This window comes from Littorina saxatilis, linkage group LG8 (genome assembly GCF_037325665.1).
Source record: "Littorina saxatilis isolate snail1 linkage group LG8, US_GU_Lsax_2.0, whole genome shotgun sequence".
In the NCBI taxonomy this organism is placed as follows: Eukaryota; Metazoa; Mollusca; class Gastropoda; order Littorinimorpha; family Littorinidae; genus Littorina; species Littorina saxatilis.
The window spans coordinates 46,100,438-46,114,040 of NC_090252.1; the positions used below are offsets into that span (position 1 = coordinate 46,100,438).

The 13,603-nt window shown below is 43.4% G+C and overlaps 1 protein-coding gene and 1 long non-coding RNA gene across 2 annotated transcripts; one reads left to right on the forward strand and one right to left on the reverse strand.

The window, feature by feature from the left end:
- The first annotated feature begins 352 nt into the window (after positions 1 to 352).
- LOC138973676 (uncharacterized) lies at positions 353 to 12,195 on the forward strand. Its single transcript, XM_070346411.1, has 3 exons — positions 353 to 554; positions 1,826 to 1,953; positions 11,589 to 12,195. The coding sequence occupies exons 1-3, from the start codon at positions 415 to 417 to the stop codon at positions 12,122 to 12,124; spliced, it is 804 nt and encodes a 267-aa protein (XP_070202512.1). The 5' UTR covers positions 353 to 414; the 3' UTR covers positions 12,125 to 12,195.
- Positions 4,673 to 10,848, reverse strand: LOC138973685 (uncharacterized). The gene is made up of 2 exons (XR_011458098.1): positions 9,347 to 10,848; positions 4,673 to 9,055 (listed from the first exon to the last, which is right to left on the reverse strand). It is a non-coding gene; the product is annotated as an uncharacterized lncRNA (long non-coding RNA).
- Positions 12,196 to 13,603: the final 1,408 nt, after the last annotated feature.

Below are 13,603 nucleotides of genomic sequence, written 5' to 3' on the forward strand. Positions count from 1 at the left end.
GAGAGAATGAGCCGAACTCATTTTGACCTGAGTTCAGGATGGGGGGGGGGGGGGGGGGGTCATATGTGGTGGAATCCTCCTTTTAAGATGTACAAAACCTTGGGCAAATCAGGTCTTACAATGGGGGTAAACTTACAGAGGTTGTGAACAGAATATCTGAGAAAACAGGGTCTTGAAAATGTCTTATCGGGGGTTGGGGGTCTTAAAAGGGAGGGAGTCTTCTCTGGGGTAAGGTGTTGGGTTTTTTATTTTGGGGGTGGGGGGGGGGGAGGGAGGGGGGGGAGGTGGGGGTAACGAAGGCGAGTCGTGTAAGCATTTGCTTATCTTGTTTCTCCTAGCACGAAGAAATCGACAGACAACCTGAACGAGCGCGCAGTGAGGTTCGAGTTCCTTAACCGCCAAGCGGTGGTCAGCATGTCCGACTCCTTTGCCGGGTGGGAGGGGGTGCATCTGCTGGTGGACGGGTCAAGCTGTGGCCCAGCGGTCAAGTGGAACAATAGTGTCCAGTGTTCTCAGTACGAGGCCAGCGGTCCTGTGTCCACGTACACGTACAAGTAAGTTGATTGGTTGGTCAGTTAGTTATTTAGTTCGTTCGTTCGTCCGTTCTATCGTTTGTTCGTTCGTTCGGCAGTGTCCAATGTCCTCAGCGCCCCACTGGTCAAAGCGGGGCTCCTGTGTCCACTTACACTTACAGGTGTGTCAGGTATTTTGTGATTGATGATGATGATGATGATGATGATGATGATGATGATGATGATGATGTATGTTGTCTGATGCTGTGATATATGTAGGCACCTGAATTTCTCTTTTTGTGATTTTACAGTGTTCTATGTCAATGTCTATGTCATCTCGGAATTTGAGCGCATTCACCATTTGCACTTTCAAAAACTGCTTTGAATTAATGCTTATACGACGTTGCTTAGCTGTCGATAAAACATCGTTTGGAAGTGGCTGACTGCGTCTAAGTTATTTTCACTCGATACACATGTTGTCGTCTAACATAAAGAGGTTCTGGCTTGTGTCTGATATTAGAAGAGCTCAGTTTGAAATGTTTTAAAATCTGCTCTCCCCGGATGACTGTTCCGTAACTTTTACCAGAGATGACATTACTCGAAGCAGCCATTAACTTTACAACAAGTGATAGATGACATTACTTAAAGCAGCCATTAACTTGACAATTAAGAAGTGATAGATGACATCACTTGAAGCAGCCATTAACTTGCCAACAAGTGATAGATGACATTACTTGAAGCAGCCATTAACTTGCCAACAAGTGATAGATGACATTACTTGAAGCAGCCATTAACTTGCCAACTAGTGATAGATGACATTACTTGAAGCAGCCATGAACTTGACAACAAATGATGTTTAATAATAATATGAATACTAATGACAGCTTATATAGCGCGAACCACAGTAAACCGGCTATGCTCTCCGCGCTTCACATATTAACTATGAGTAAAACCATACTATTTAAGCATCAAAAACATAAACATTCTAACAAAATAACTTAACAATAAGTTTTCAGCAACACATTATCCACTTATGGACAATCCGTCGTGATATAACCTTGAACGGTTGAAAACGACGTTAAACACCAAATAAAGAAAGACTTATGGACAATACCATGCAATGGATGCACAACTCACAATAAATCATGTACAATGAACATTGGAAAAATCTCAACTTGAACACACACACAGACACACACACGCGCGCACACACGCACACACACACACGCACGCACGCACGCACGCAGACAGACAGACAGACAGACACACACACACACTCGCGCCTTGATCTGTGACACACCAGTTTGTTCCAGGTTCACGGTGGACAGCACCAGACACAGAGGGGCAGGCCTGAGATGTGTGGTGGGCTGCACACACAACCCTAGACGTCACAAGGACGTCACCATTGCCTATGACACGTGCAACCCGCTTAAAATTTCAGGTCAGCTGTTATTGGCTTTCAGTCAACTTTAGCCTGTTGGTTACAGCGGTTGGGGGGGGGGGGGGGGGGGGGAGTGTCGTTAGTTGCGCAACACACTTTCGATTAACGTGCATAACATTTTCGGCAGATGATGATTAACCGGTGTTTGACTCCACTGAGTGATCAGCAGAGTCTTAGGGATGAGCAGTGTTAACGTTATGCCGATGTCACGAACTGAAAACTGCCTGAACAATCCCACTCAATGCGGTCAATGCGCATGCGCTAACATGGGGAGATTAATCAGGTGGTGAACAACCTAACCCTAACCCTTACCCTAACCCATAGTTCATTCGGTCAAAGGGTCGCATTTTTTAAGTCCAAGATTGACGCATGCGCATTGACCGCATTGAGAGGGATTGTTCAGCAGTTTTCAGTTCGTGACACCGGCCGTCCTTAGACAAAACTTAACGTTGTGTTTATCTTGAAGCTAGTGCTTTGAAACTTAGCACACTTCCATAGTTTGATGATCTCCAGACATGACCCAAGTTTAGTTGACCCTCGTCCAATGTTGGGGTCACAGCGGGGTCATGTTTTGTTCAAACAATCTTAACATTGAGGATTTCTCTGATGTTCTTTTGAGCTAAAGTCACCAAATTTCACACACTTCTAGGTTTTGATGATCTTCAAACATCACGGTGTGTCAACTGATTCCGTTCATCCACCGGATGTTTCCGTTCATCCGCAGGATGTGTCCGTTCATACAGCCCCATTTTTGTCACTTGCTTCGGGAAAAACGTTGTAGTAAGTCGTGTGGGCAGCGCGCTTGTGTGATATTGAAAGAATAAGGTAGCGAAATGGTTGGGCTATGTGTACGATAAGTACCAAGGTGCTAGTGAATCCTAATAATAACACACGCGGGCCGAACGTGGCAAAATTGCCTGATTTTTTAACATTTTCTTGTTTTTCTCGCTCTGTTATCGAATCTGACCCCTGATTTGCACATGATCACCAAAACCATTGCCTGTTACGACATTTCGCTTGAACAGAAGTTTATAGAAACCCATGGCTTTTGTACAATCACTTGTCTTTTGAAAACATACAGATTCCGTTCATACCCCATGTTTCCGTTCGTACAAAAGTGCATGTTTCCCTTCGTACGAAAATCGTTTCCGTTCATACACATTCGTTAGATCAGAGTGAAACAGGCCCCCACTACAAGTTCTGTGTATTCCAATCGTCTTCAAATAGCACAAAGTACGAATGCGTGTGATATTAGACCTATGTGAACCATAAGATGAATTGAATTTGCAAAAAACAGTTTTGTGTCCGTTCGTACTGATTTTGACGGGAAAATGTGTCTGTTCGTACCACTTTCATCATGTTTCCCTTCGTACGCTTTTCATGACGTTTGTGATTTTTGGTAGAAAGCTTGTGCAATTAGCATTTTAATACCCGTAATTCGACTTATGTATAACCCATAATGCATGTTGTTCATGAGTGCAACAACCCGCGACTGTGGCTTTTCTGGTGCAATACCATCCCTGTTTAAAATCTTACTGAAGAGCAAACATTTTGATAAGTGTGTCTTCTTCCAGTTTCCTTACACAATGTCATTTCAAAGATCTAAACTTATCTGAAACCTGTTCAAAATATGCTTTCTGCAAGCTAAACCTAGACATTCAGTCTTTTAGCATTTTCAGATTTTTAATGACCAAATTTTTTTTATCATTTTTTAAGCTTTGAAGCTGAAATGCAATCCCATAGTACGGGGGTTGCCTGGCTAAAGTTTTAAAATCAATTTGATAAAAAAATGAGGGTGTGACAGTGCGGCCTCAACTTTTACAAAAAGTCGGATATGACGTCATCAAAGACATTTATAAAACAAGTCGCGTAAGACGAAAATACAACATTTAGTCAAGCTGTCAGAATGAAACTGAAGGCAATGCAATTTTTCAGCAAGACCGTATACTCGTAGCATCGTCAGTCCACCGCTCATGACAAAGGCAGTGAAATTGACAAGAAGAGCGGGGTAGTAGTAGCGCTGAGAAGGATAGCACGCTTTTCTGTACCATCTTCGTTTTAACTTTCTGAGCGTGTTTTTAATCCAAACATATCATATCTATATGTTTTTGGAATCAGGAACCGACAAGGAATTAGATGAAAGTGTTTTTAATTTGATTTCGACAATTTAATTTTGATAATAATTTGTATATTTTTAATTTTCAGAGCTTGTTTTTAATCCAAATATAACATATTTATATGTTTTTAGAATGAGAAAATGATGAGGAATAAGATGAACGTAAATTTAGATCGTTTTATAAAATTGGTTTTTTTTTTTTTACAATTTTCCGATTTTTAATGACCAAAGTCATTAATTAATTTTTAAGCCACCAATCTGAAATGCAATACCGAAGTCCGGCCTTCGTCGAAGATTGCTTGGCCAAAATTTCAATCAATTTGATTGAAAAATGAGGGTGTGACAGTGCCGCCTCAACTTTTACAAAAAGCCGGATATGACGTCATCAAAAATATTTATCGAAAAAAAGAAAAACACGTCCGGGGATATCAATCCCAGTAACTCTCATTCAGTAAAATTTCATAAAGATCGGTCCAGTAGTTTCGCTCTACACGCACGCACACACACACACACACACACACACACACACACACACACACACACACACAGACACAACTCACACACACACACACACACACACACACACATAAACCACGATCCTCGTTTCGATTCCCCATTTATGTTCAAACATTAAGTCAAAACTTGACTAAATGTAAAAAGGACTGATAGAGCCTGGATAATGTTTTTTCTTGATTTGTCTAAATTCTGCTCATGATTATCACAGGTGAAGCAAATGGCATGATAGGAGTAACATACAAATGTACATGTTACTTAGTTCAGTCTTAGTTGCAGTGCTGCAAAGCAAGCACAACTGCACAAATCAATCTTCGTTCTTATCAAAACACACAGAAAGCTCCGTCACTGAACACATCAGTACAGTGAAAAGGGTACGAAGGGAAACAATTTGATGAAAGTGGTACGAACGGACACATTTTCCCGTCAAAATCAGTACGAACGGACACAAAACTGTTTTTTGCAAATTCAATTCGTCTTATGGTTCACATAGGTCCAATATCACACGCATTCGTACTTTGTGCTATTTGAAAACGATTGGAATACACAGAACTTGTAGTGGGGGCCTGTTTCACTCTGATCTAACGAATGTGTATGAACGGAAACGCTTTTCGTACGAAGGGAAACATGCATTTTTGTACGAACGGAAACATGGGGTATGAACGGAATCTGTATGTTTTCAAAAGACAAGTGATTGTACAAAAGCCATGGGTTTCTATAAACTTCTGTTCAAGCGAAATGTCGTAACAGGCAATGGTTTTGGTGATCATGTGCAAATCAAGGGTCAGATTCGATAACAGAGCGAGAAAAACAAGAAAATGTTAAAAAATCAGGCAATTTTGCCACGTTCGGCCCCCGTGTGTTATCATTAGGATTCACTAGCACCTTTGTACTTATCGTATACATAGCCCAACCATTTCGCTACCTTATTCTTTTAATATCACACAAGCGCGCTGCCCACACGACTTACCACAACGTTTTTCCCGAAGCAAGTGACGAAAATGGGGCTGTATGAACGGACACATCCTGCGGATGAACGGAAACATCCGGTGGATGAACGGAATCAGTTGACACACCGTGAAACATGACACGCATCTGGCTGGTGTTGGTCAAATTAGATCACAGCATGAAAATGTTTGCTGGAGAAGATCTATCACTGCTAAAAATATTCACTGAGCTGTCAAGAAAATACGTCCTCACATTATCATAATGATGTCACACGCTTTCCTTCTTTGCCACTACTAAAGCAAACGTGTGCAAGATGTAGAGGTTACATGCCGAGTCTCAGTGATTATTAAAAATAATGGTCGAAGTTAGCGGATCATGAAAAATGCGAGCTTCAGCGAGCTTTTTCATGACCGCGAACTGAGACCATTATTTTTAATAATCACTGAGACGAGGTGTGTAACCTCTTTATTCCTCCTTTCTTCAGTTATTCAAAGAAAACAGGAGTTTTTGTGCGAAAGTTTGATCGAATCCGAATCACTCAACCAGTCAACCTGCGCAGGCGATCGATTAATGCGCGGTTGTATAGTTCCGTGCAAATCATTCCATTCTGTTAACACTTCTTGTCAGTTTCCCTGTTTTGGACTAAAATAAAGTACACAGATATGCTGTTATTCTGCTATGGCGGTAAAGGCAGATATTGTGTGTTCTGTTTATGTTTTAGTATTATCTTAGGATAATGTTCTTTCGTCAAATGGGACTAGCAGACGAACTTTTGCACCCGTGTTCCAACGTTAATTACTGTATGAAGTTCAGTTTTCTGGGGAAACTAGTGTATGAAACCGCTTTATGTTGTTTAAATTGATGAGATGTGTGCATTTGGTTGCGTGTGATCTGTTTATAAAATGAAATATTGTTGAAAACTGACCGTCGGATTGCAGTCAGTGTTGTCGAAGATACTGCGTTAAAAGAAGGGGAACTACTCTTGTCGCTAGAGTATGAGTTACTTGCCTTGGGAATTCGCTTGTGATGAACGGTTTGTGCACGGCAGATCTAGATTCAGAAAACAACCGAACTCATGGATTTTATATGGAGATTCATGTGTTCAGGCCTGTAGTTGTTAATTTAAATGCGGTATGTTTGTATTGTTTGCTCCAGAGATGTATACTTCGTACGTATAGAGCGTTCGGAACTTTTCAGTCGCAAAAGTAGTACCGAAACAGAACAGCTTCTCAACCCATTGCACTATCGAGGATTCAGGCTGTTGCTGGCTCGTTATTTGTTTGGTTGCTGGGTCATTATCGAAAAATAACTAGCTCTACAAGTTTACAGAGGTAAAGAAGCAGAGGGGGGAATAATGTATGTTACACGCTTTGGAGCATGTGCAAGAACAGATTCAAACTCGAAATCGTCCCTCCAAAAGCCCCAAAATGCACACACGACTTTTATTTCTCCTGCTGTTATCGTTTCTTCTCTTTACAAATTCTTCAACGCTGAGAATACTGAGAACGGCATCCCAGACGACACACACACATACGCCTGACGGCTTTGTTAGACAATCAACGTAATCTCGTGTGGAAGAAAACGTCTGTCACACGACCAAGTCTGAATAGCAGGTAATGTATTTGTTTGATTTGAGGTCGCAGCTTTGTGTCTTGGGTGTTTCAGTCTTAGCTAGACTAGTGGAGATGACATCATGCTATGATGTCATCGTGTCAGAAATCAGGTCACTCAAGTGTCTGAGTACACATTTTTTTGTCTTGACCAGCCCAATATCAATCCTGTCAACTTGGATGCCAATGGGTCAAACGAACTATATTGTCATCATTTTCACGAGTTTTCATTCATAACGAGCTGGAAAAAAATATCAATGTTCCAAAATGATGTAACAAATCGAGGTGGTAAATGGGTTTGAGCTTTCAGGCGAAACGTTCATAGTCAAAGTAAAACCCAATCAGGCTGATTGTTTGATGTGTGGAACCATCGCGGCTTTGGATTCGTGTTTCCGAGGACAACAATTGTAAGCATTCACTCTCAAAGACCCAATCAATGTTGATAATTACCGCGGTGACTCATGGTCGATTTGTAACTTATCTCTGTAATCGCAAATGCAGGACGAAAAGTCATAAACAAAACTTTAAAAAAAAGGAATATGCCAAAAACCTACGGAACTCGCAAATATGATGGCAGCTCTGTACATTTTTAGACTGAAAAAAAAAGCCACGAAGGAGTTACCTTTGACGTCTGTCACGTTTCAATAGATCACAGAAGGTGATTATGAACGGTTAGTTACTGCTAACTAACTAACCACACCACGATCCACTCTCGCAGTCATACAAATAGATAGAATCAACAAAAGTATAAGTTTCAGACGCCTGTTTATATACTATCTCGCCACCTCCCTCGAGACTTCACTCCAAAGGATGGTTTTTTCATAAAAATCGGTCTAGTAGTTTAGTCTGAATCGCTCTACACACACAGACAGACAGACACACAGACAGACAGACAGACACACATACACCACGACCCTCGTCTCGATTCCCCCCTCTATGTTAAAACATTTAGTCAAAACTTGACTAAATGTAAAAAAGGGTCACTGACAAAAATGCCAGTTAAAGTTTAGAAAATGATAATAACACGCTGATCTTGTGTAAAGACAGGAAAGATAGCTGTCTGTAAAAGCGCTGGTTAAATGTAGTTGTCACAACCCACGTCGTCACCACTGACGGGCGCTGTGGCGTGGTGGTAAGACGTCGGCCTCTTAATCGGAAGGTCGAGGGTTCGAATCCCGGTCGCTGCCGCCTGGTGGGTTAAGTGTGGAGATTTTTCCGATCTCCCAGGTCAACTTATGTGCAGACCTGCTAGTGGCTTATCCCCCTTCGTGTGTACACGCAAGCACAAGACCAAGTGCGCACGGAAAAGATCCTGTAATCCATGTCAGAGTTCGGTGGGTTATAGAAACACGAAAATACCCAGCATGCTTCCTCCGAAAGCGGCGTATGGCTGCCTTAATGGCGGGGTAAAAACGGCCATACACGTAAAATTCCACTCGTGCAAAAACACGAGTGTACGTGGGAGTTTCAGTCCACGAACGCAGAAGAAGAAAGAAGAAGTCGTCACCACTCAAATATAATCACAAACAGTAAAAGATGACTTGGTGGTAAAAGGGCGCAATGGCACGGTACACTTAGCTTTTAGTTACGGAGTGGGCGACCCGTAAATAGTCCTTCCCCACTACTGCTTCGTTCATAATTGGAGTGCCGGCTGGCGTGGAACGAAACAGGGAATCGTGGGGGAATCAGGTGCCTCACTCAGCTGCTGAAGACAACGGGTGGTCGTGTAGGTGACGTCACTGCCTGCCGGAGGACCCCTGCAGACTGTGACGGCCTCACCGGTTATCCCAGCAGCAGCAACAGCATACAGCACCGCGACACCAGGTTACAGCATACAGCTCCGCGACACCAGGTTACAGCATACAGCTCCGCGACACCAGGTTACAGCATACAGCTCCGGTTACCGCTGAGTAGGCTGCAACAAAAAGCATCGGTGCACTAAACATTCCACGCAACCCTTCACCCTCCACTTTCAAACATGTCACCTTTACAAATTTCATCGAGCACGTGGCCTGCACAAACGAACTTTTAAAAAAACAAATCAGCTATTTTCCTTCCTTCTCTCCATATCTGCAAAAACCATATATACAGATTATTATTTTAGCGTCACAAAGAGCAAATTATGCGCTAACCTGGAAAGAACAACAGAGAGTATTTCATTCCACAAACATAGACTCGTCAACACCGTTAAATAACGATTTATTACCTCAACAGCCTAATGTACGTAGCTCTCCTTTAAGCGAATCCGCTTCCTTTGTATGGCTATCGTCCGTCGACGAATTTCCTGCCACACTCCTCTTGTGCTGAATTTACTTCATGCGTTGGAATTTCTCCCCCGCTCAGCCAAGAAACCTGACGCCTCGTCGTCAGCCAACATGTAAACAGCGAAAGGTGGTCTCTTCTTGAAGTTCCTAAAACCCCTTCTGTACAAGCAGAACGGCACGTTGATATAAAGTGATGTATCTCACGTGTCGTTGAAAACCATCAAACTCTTAGGAAGAAGACACCGACCCTCCTCTCTTGCTGCTCTGATGTTCCAGTGTATCGTTTCGTGTCTCTCTCAAACCACCTTGAACAGACTCCACGTGTCCCGTGTCCAGTTCAGTCACAGTCGATTTTGCCCTGACAGCAGAAATCACCCACGTGGAACCCCTGCAAAACGAAATCCCCGTGCTGCGCTATGCTCTGTGAACGGTTTTATACCGTCACCCCGACTCAAGCACAGGCGCTTTTTGTTGCAATTCGAGAAAGGCACCCCACAGAGTGTTCGTTTCTCAATCCATTTCACTAAATCATGACAACGTCTTTTTGTTTGTTTGTTTGCTTAACGCCCAGTCCACCACGAAGGGTGATATCAGGGCGGTGCTGCTTTGACATTTAACGTGCACCACACACAAGACAGAAGTCGCAGCACAGGCTTCATGTCTCACCCAGTCACATTATTCTGACACCGGACCAACCAGTCCTATCACTAACCCCATAATGCCAGACGCCAGGCGGAGCAGCCACTAGATTGCCAATTTTAAAATCTTAGGTATGACCCGGCCGGGGTTCGAATCTACGACCTTCCGCTCACTGGGCGGACGCCTTACCACTGGGCCACCGTGTTGCGGTTCCTCCTTTGACGTCACAGACAAGTATGACGTGTTGTCTCGAACTACTGTGACGCGCTTTGAGGCCCGGAATTGGATTCTAAAAATAAAGTTCAGAATAGGGATCCCGTCTGTTATTGTGCGTACTTTTGTTCCGCTTCCAAAATAATGACAACACTGAGAGGCGAAGCCTTCAAGGCTCACGTAAGAAATCGACAAACAGTAACACAAACTCAATCACTCCGTCACACATACACAGTAAGCATAGCGGTGACACGGTGCGAGACACTATATCTAGATCTGTCTGTAGCCTACTTACGGGGACACGACTGCCAGATGGACAGATCGACACTGCGCTTTCGACAGCGCTTCCTCGCGCAGACACTGGAAACACGCTGTGCAGATTAACCTGTAGGAAATCTCCTTTGGTATCTTCCTTATCTATTTTTCTGGAGCTACGAAACCGAACAATGTGAAATCGTCTTCTCCGAATCGGCGAACTGCAGCTCGGTGATAACTGTATCTATACCACAATCCTTCACGCGATCTGACCTAACCTTGACCCCTGACCTTGTCTACATACCACACACGACACAAACCAGTCACCTGTTTTTACCCCCCCCCCCCAAAAAAAAAAAAAAAAAAAAAAAAAACCACCACCCGTTTTCTTTGGATACACACTTTAACTACATACGTGCCGACGAAATGTTGATCATTGCTTCAATACTTTGAAGCTGTTGCTTGAATATTAACCAGGTAACATTAGTATTTCGGTGTTCAGTCAAATGTTAAAGTTTCTACCAGACATACATACATACGTACGCACGCACGCACGCACGCACGCACGCACAGACAGACAAAAGTTAACATCGCATAGGCTACACTTACGTGAGCAAAAAACGATGTTTGGTGGCTTGTTGTCAGACCAGCATTTTTTGATGAACCTCGGAGAACATATCGCCTTCGGTTTTCTTCTTTATCAAGTTTGTTTCTTGGATATTCTTATGATTGAATAACTTAATGAATTGATATGTCAGATTGCATTAGGGTCACGTTTGGGACAATTAGTTAAAGGGGGGGGGGGGGGGGGGGGCTGGGTGTTCCACTGTAAATTAGTAAGTGTAATTGGACATGAAGAAGGGGAGTCGTATAAAGCGTTTGATTTTCTTGTTACATTCTTAACTTTTTTTTTACTCTACAGTCCACATCCGTAAGGGTTTTGTGACAGAGGTTATAACAGCTAAAGAGGTACTTTAGCTTACAACTCATGTGCACACACACACACACCCACACACACACACCCACACACTTTGACCCACATCCTTTCATAAAAACAACATGTCTGCCACTTGACAGGGACACCGATGGATGACCACGTCGACGACGACGACAATGAAGACGACCTCGACGACGACGACAATGAAGACGACCTCGACAACCACCACAAAGACAGCAATAACAGCAAGGACAACAAAGGGATCCCACCAGGCGACAATAACAAAAAAAGCGGTGCTTCTAAAGCCGGCATCATCATCGGCAGCATCGTTGGTGTCATCGTTTTCATAGGCTTGGTTGGGTTTCTTATTAGTCGCAAGAATCGTAGGGCGGAGAGCCCCGAACGGGGCAAATCATGCGAAGCCAAGGCGGTTCCTGGGTCCAGTAAGAACGAGGAGAAGCCACACGCCATCGAGATAGACAAGCACGGCACGCCGTCTCAAAAGGAGGAGAACAACGAGGAGGTTAAGAAGCCTGGTAAACACCCCGAGGAGGCCCACGAGGTCACTACGCATGGTAAACACCCCGAGGAGTCCAACGAGGAGGTCAGCAAGTCAGGTGAACACCCTGGGGAGTCCAAGGAGATCCCAAGCCAACATTCGGAGAGTGATGACTAACATTCGGACAGTGTGGACGATCAATAGATCATGTCTAGCCGCGATAAACAGTAGTAGATCAGGCTTGATCCCACCCAGGTGTGAATGAATGTAAATGCGCTAATATGCTATCATTGATGAACAAACAACAACTCCAATTATAAGTTCCCTCCACTGTATTGGGTAAATTCAAGGATACAGTTATGATACATACACACATATACACACAATCATGAAAAGAAAGATATCAGGGTTATATATTCAAAACAGGGTACTCACAGGTTTGAAGACAGGTTTGAAAATCCTGTGCACAAACTAACCATAATATTCCCCTGAGTGTATCAAAATCGCTACCCGTGAGGTAGACAGAAAAAACACACACACAGTCCGTGAAATCACTGGCACACGATATCCACAGTATATTACAAACACACGGCAAGTGTGTAAGTAGAAAAAATACAGTCACTGTTCACGATTATGATTCTGACCAGACTGCGGCAACCATCTGATCTAGATGCTAAACACTAATTATATCTTAATTAAATAGGTTCTCCTGAACATGGCTTCGCTCAGCTGGAGCACACACAAAAACTGCAGATATGTCAGTTCACTTCGTCCTGTGACCTCTCGGTTCCAACTATCCGGACTGTAACCTCACTGCTAGCTTTGTGAAAGTCCCGTCGAACTTCAGCTAAACCATAGACCCTTTATCCTGGACCGCCAACTAGCTCTCTCTCCGCTCTTTCTCTCTATTACGAGGTAGCGGCCTCTCGCATTTAGGAACCTACGCTTACATGGCCTTTCAGAAATCAGGGGGATGTCATATCCGGTGTCGATTGTAAACATGGACGAAGTTGCCGAGGTAAGTTCTGAAAATGCTAAAATAAACTCAGCTAAAGTGCATATGGAACATGTTTTTCGATGAGTTTCGTTAAGTTTAGTTTGGAGTTTTGGAAAATCCAGTTCATTGTCACCTCCCATTGTCACAAATAACTGGAGCGTGCTTTCTTTTCACTGTCTTTGAATCGCTGGCCTTTCAAACCGGACGCTAAGCGCCCCTGAAAGTCGAGCGTCGTAACCTCGAAGGGTCACGTGACGAGTTGGCGGTCCAGGCTATTTGGTCTATGCTTTAACTCATTGTCTTCCAGGTACGAATATATCGTACCCATTCATATGGCTCTATCTGACCAGGTACGGATATATCTGTACACACACCGTCACTACATTGCATCTGCTCTCAATCGGCACATATCTGCATTCTGCTCAGACTGTTAGCTTCAGTTGCTTCCTGTAATGTCGATCTAATGCCTGCATTCCAGCGTGTTGCTACACAGTTCCTACACAGTTACTACAATTCTGAGTGACCTGCTGCAACACAGCTGGTCTCGACTAAAAAAAAACTTAGTCAACATAGGTGGGGTACAAAGTGTTAATATTGATAACAGTGCTAAAGTGCATGAGAAAGTTAATTACCACCCCAACAGGAGGCAGCCGCAGGGG

Bases quoted from the DNA above. Each gene is read 5' to 3' on its own strand.
- LOC138973676 (XM_070346411.1), top strand. From the start codon at position 415: ATGTCCGACTCCTTTGCCGGGTGGGAGGGGGTGCATCTGCTGGTGGAC. The intron at 555-1,825 runs GTAAGTTGATTG...AGTTTGTTCCAG, and splicing joins GTGTCCACGTACACGTACAA to GTTCACGGTGGACAGCACCA. The intron at 1,954-11,588 runs GTCAGCTGTTAT...GCCACTTGACAG, and splicing joins CAACCCGCTTAAAATTTCAG to GGACACCGATGGATGACCAC.